This window comes from Microtus ochrogaster (assembly GCF_000317375.1).
Source record: "Microtus ochrogaster isolate Prairie Vole_2 chromosome 14 unlocalized genomic scaffold, MicOch1.0 chr14_random_3, whole genome shotgun sequence".
NCBI lineage: Eukaryota > Metazoa > Chordata > Mammalia > Rodentia > Cricetidae > Microtus > Microtus ochrogaster.
The window spans coordinates 2,250-7,421 of record NW_004949098.1 but is presented as its reverse complement, the minus strand read 5'-3'; the positions used below and the strand labels follow the sequence as shown (position 1 = coordinate 7,421).

Below are 5,172 nucleotides of genomic sequence, written 5' to 3'. Positions count from 1 at the left end.
TATTTTACATATTGAAACTGCTGAATTTATACCCGATGATACAGAACTAACCTCATTGTTTATCCAGGTTCAAGATTTGATCAGGAACAGACTCTCACGCCAGGTCTTGGCTGCCAGACTTCTTATGTCATAATGAATTTAAAAATTAAAAGCAAAATGTGGATGTAGCTTCGTGGTAGAGTGTTTTTCTACTAGCACAAAGTTCGTGTTCCACCCCCAAAACTAGGGAACACTCACACACAAACATGGCATTGTATGTAAGATTGCAAGCCAGTTTTCTGTCTCAAAGGTTTTTTTTTTGTTGTTGTTGTTGGTTTTGTTTTTGTCTCTTTTTTTTTAAGACGAGTTTCTCTAGCTGTCTGGTTTTTCTGAATTTCTGGCTCTCCTGGAACTTGCTCTGTAGACCATGATGGCCTCAAATTCACAGAGGTCTGCCTGCCTCTGCCTCCTGAGTGCTGGAGGTCTTAAACTGCTGCCAAAGGGTTCCTGTCCAGGATATACACCGGACTTCCTTCTTGACCTTCTCCAGTCACTGATTCAAGCTGTGCTTTTGATGTCCTTTCTTCATTATCCTAAATAGGAGAGTAACGGCAGCAGCCTAGCATTCCTCCGCTTCCACTTGTCTTCATTGCACACATCACTATACACCTTCCATGCAAAGAAAACCATAAAGATAAACTCCAAACAAGGGAAATGGAAAACAAGTTATGGCACGTTTAGTCTAGCTGGAAGGCTCAGGGATTACACATCACCTTCCTAAACTACTCTAGATAAAGGGACCGTATTTTGTTGTAATGTTAGGTGTGGAGGGCTGCGTTCCAGCTGCCCCAGCTCCCGCATGGCTAGCTTTACACCCAAAATAATTACATGGAAACTGTATTCTTTTAAACACTGCTTGGCCCATTAGTTCCAGCCTCTTATTGGCTAGCTCTTACATATTGATCTAACCCATTTCTAATATTCTGTGTAGCACCACGAGCTGGCTTACCAGGGAAGATCTTAACCTGCTTCTGTCTGGAGTGGGAGAATCATGGAGACTCCCTGAATCTGCTTCTTTCTTCCAGCATTCTGTTCTGTCTACTCCGCCTACCTAATTTTCTGTCCTATCAGGCCAAGCAGTTTTCTTTGTTACTTAACCAATGAAACAACAGATAGAAAGATGACCCTCCTCCATCATTTTGTGTTAACTAAGTCTTGGAAATAAACTGCTGAGGGCTGTAGGGTCCAAGCATGCTCCCAGAGACTGCTGGAACAGCACAAAGCAGAGTCCCCATAGTGGGGTCTCTAGTAGTAGAAAGGTATGCTCACTTTATTTAGCTTAATACTTTTCCTATCCTCTCAAAAGCCACAATATAAACCTTTGGTAGACTTAAAACCTAATCTCAAATTCCATCCTCTGTCCATGGTTTTGATCACATCCAGAGGAAGGTTTCAACAAGACTGCTCCCCTCGGGATCCACATGCTGCCCTCACAAAACAGTTAAAAATTTGGATCACCTTTCACTGTCCAAGAACTTTCTTTTTAGCTTAATAAATCTCTATTATTTGAAATAAAGTAAAACTCCATGGTTTAGCTGTGTTTCCATATTTTGCACTCAGGTGATGTAACCTGTCCTTGCTCTTTCCAGTGCTGTCAGCATCACAGCTGTTTTCTGAGGAGGGAAGGCAGTGCTGGGAGGGAAGCCAGGGTTTTCTGCTGAGTCATAAGCAGAGCCAGGAGTGAGCCCAGATGCTCTGCTGCAGGCTGTGAAGCTGTCCTGCTTATCCCTAGCTGATTGGTGCTGACCCTGGTCATTTCTGCACTGAATATCCTCAAGTGGTGCAGATATCCCTGTCTGGCCTGTGTCCTAATGGACAGGCCACATGATCTTCCACACACAGCTAGTGCTGGTGTCTCCTCAGTCTATACTGAACGAGGCTCCCTTGCAAACACTAAACCAACTAGGTCCATAGTCTCTTGGGCGAACAAGGCCTTTAACCAATTAGGGAACAAAGTGCTTCTCATTCTGCCTAACTCTCAGCTATTGGACAGGGTTTCTCTTGGGAGCCCAGAATGAATTTTCAAGACATCTTGTTGGCCAGGGGCTTCTGCAGCATACCACCTGCGCACCTGGGACCCTGTTTAGCAGGACTGCCCACATGTCCCCACTACTACACTTGTCACTTTGCTTCCCTGCTGACATGCATCCTCATGGCCTCACGTGCATCTGGAATGGGATATGTGCACTACTTGCCTGTGTTCTGGGTCCTGTATAGCCAGGTCTCTGCTGGTGTTAGACATGTGTGCCTTTAAGGGCCCTCTTCCCAAGGGCTGTCTCAGTAGCTTCCCTGCCTCTCTCCCCTCCCTGCTCAGGAGACGAACCGTTTCTGAGGTGTTGTCTCTGCTCTGCTCATCCTTATGAGAAGCCTTACTGTGCTGACATCCAAGCTTCTTCTCCACTGAACCTTGTCACATTCTGAGAGTGTCCCATTCTGCTGCCAAGAAAACTTCCTCAAAGTAAGATCCTGCCATAGCCTTAGCTCCACCTTGCTTAGATCTTTCTTGTCAGGCTAAAGTGGTCCTGAAGAAAATGGGGCCAGTAGAGCTCTCACTGGCCTTCAGGTCAGGGTTGGAGGCAGAGGTAGAGAACACCTTCCACAGGGACACTCTGTAGAGACAAATGTTGCTCTCACATTTTGTAGGGAAGCAACACCTTGGCTCATGCATGTGGGAAGCATGATGTTCAAGCTCTGTGCAGCCCCGAACTCAGGCAGCTGTGCCCCGTCTAGTGCCCGCCATCTGGATGGCACCATAGCTGGGGCTGAAAAGGACACTAGCACTGCCTGAGGCTGGTGGAGAGGAGCAGGGGCAGAAGGGCAGTTTGGGGTCCCCTAGGGTTTATTTTATCAAGACTAGGTAAAGCATGGACAGAGAAAAGTCCAGCTATAGGACCTGTTGCTGTGGCAGGACATGAGAGCCCAGTGTGTGTGCGTCCCAACACCAGGCTGCTCTGAGCAGTTATGTCAGGACCAGGCTGGCCTTGAAAGAGGGCATAGATGGCTACAGTCCTGAGGGAACAGTGCAGGTGACAGGCCTTCCATGGGGGTGAAAACTGTTGAGCATCCACATTCCACTGTGCTCTACAAATTATTAACCCAGAATCACAAGGTGAATGGGGGTGGACTCACATTCACTTTCCAGCTCTGTGACCCTGGGCTTTATGATTAACAAATACCAAGTATCCAACCGGTGAGGTGCCAACTCAGGTCTGCTCACCAGTTGTTGGGCAGACCCAGGCTACCTGTGCTGCATGCGACCAGAGGCTGATGCCCTTCCAGACACTCTTGGTTGTGCAGTAGCAGGTAAGACTGGCAGCACTGTGGGGAGGGTCTCAGCGTGGGACTGGAGTCCTAGAACTGCCTGAGGGCTCAAGGATAAGGGTTTGCAGCAAAGGGTGGTTTTGTTTGTTGATTTTTGCCAGCTCTGTAATCTAAAGTTTTACAATCCTTGGGAAGGAGATCTGCAGGAAAACACCTGGGAACACATGCCTGTAATGCACAGTCCGCAGACAGTGACCTACTGGGTGCATGGGCTCCATCTGCAGCACTGGGCTTGTTTATGTACCCGGAGCTGCAGAGGCTTCTGTAGCAGAAGAAGTAGAAGGATGGAGTCAGGTATTGATGGACAGACCTTCTCCTAGTGTTTGTGTCTGCTTCCTGTCTAGTGACAGCACAAAGATACACCCTTGAAGAGGGCCTATATGGGTCTTAGGATGTTGGGAGGCAGAAGGTCAGGGGACTTACATGGTTTCTCTCCTCTTCAGGCCTCAGGCAAAGTGCCAGGCAGGTATACCTGTCTCTCCTGGATGCTGAGATTTGAGACCCAGAAATCTCCCATGGCTCCTTGTCACATCCGCCAGTACCAGGACAGCGACCAGAAAAGTGTCCTGGATTTGTTCATAAGAGGAATGGAAGAGCACATCCCTGCCACCTTCCGCCACATGCTGACTCTGCCAAGGACCTTCCTTCTCTTACTTGGGGTGCCACTTGCCATGGTCCTGGTGTCTGGCTCCTGGCTGCTAGCTGCTATGAGCATCTTCTTTGTGCTCCTTCTCATGAAGCTTCTTGCAAGACAGCCGTGGAAGAAGTATGTGGCCAAGTGTTTGCACACAGACATGGCTGACATCACTAAGTCCTACATGAATGCACGTGGTTCCTGTTTCTGGGTGGCTGAGTCTGGGGGAGAGGTGGTGGGCATCGTGGGTGCTCTACCAGTCAAGGATCCCCCGTTAGGGAGGAAGCAGCTGGAGCTCTTTCACCTGTCTGTGTCCTCACAGCATCGAGGACAGGGGATAGCGAAAGCTCTGACCAGAACCATCCTCCAGTTTGCAAGGGACCAGGGCTACAGTGATGTCGTCCTTGACACCAGCATGTTGCAGAAAGGTGCTCAGGCCCTTTACATGAGCATGGGCTTCCAGAAGACAGGACAGTACTTCATGAGTGCGTTCTGGAGATTAGTGGCTATTCCAACAATTCAATTTAAGCATTCCTTTCCTTCTGCTTAGCAGGTGGGATGAGACCTTTGTTCCTGTGCAGGAAGCACATCCCATTTACTCTTCATGAACCAGTGAACCCTGTCATGTCAGTGTAATGAGCAATAAACGCTCCTTGCTGGTACACATCAGATTCTAATGCATGTGATGACTGAGTTGGGGGTTTTAAGGTTCTAAGACACACTTGGATTCTGGAGTGCCTGTGTTTTATATACCTACCCCTATTGTAGAGTTCTGCCTGTCTACTATGGGATGGTTCATGAGTTGGGCAAGAGGCTGGAGACTGAAACATGCACACTCAAAGGGGGGCGTCACCCTGGAAACAAGAATGCTAATAAGGCCAATTTTATTCTGTTCCAGGGCAGCTTATATAAGGCTCTCCTTGACTAATGGCCTTGTTCTAGCTCTGGGGATTTTTCAGGTGGAAGCCCACGATAAACCACTCCCTTGCCATCAGAAACTCATGAGGGTCTCGTGCTCGGAACAGCAGCAAGCAAAGAAAGGAAGTTGTCTACTCCAGCAGGAAGGATTCACAGAAAATTTAGGGTCTGAGCGTCTGCAGCTCCCAATACCCCATATTACGGATGCATTAGGAACAATGCGAAAAACAGTGCATACGTTTTGCCGTTGAGTCTGAAGA

The 5,172-nt window shown here is 48.1% G+C and overlaps 1 protein-coding gene across 3 annotated transcripts in view; it reads left to right on the top strand.

Moving 5' to 3' along the window:
- The window catches only part of LOC101993852 (probable N-acetyltransferase CML1), a 44,316-nt gene extending 39,660 nt beyond the window's left edge, over nt 1-4,656 (top strand). Inside the window, exons 2-3 of one of the 3 annotated variants that reach the window (XM_026787994.1) lie at nt 2,354-2,497; nt 3,804-4,656. In XM_026787994.1, coding sequence (XP_026643795.1) covers nt 3,846-4,544 — 699 coding nt within the window. In that variant the 5' untranslated portion in view covers nt 2,354-2,497; nt 3,804-3,845 and the 3' untranslated portion in view covers nt 4,545-4,656. Of the gene's footprint in view, nt 1-2,353; nt 2,498-2,527; nt 3,343-3,803 lie in introns of those variants that run through there. The other 2 variants (XM_005364643.2, XM_005364644.3) reach the window with 2 other exon arrangements.
- The last annotated feature ends 516 nt before the right edge of the window (nt 4,657-5,172 follow it).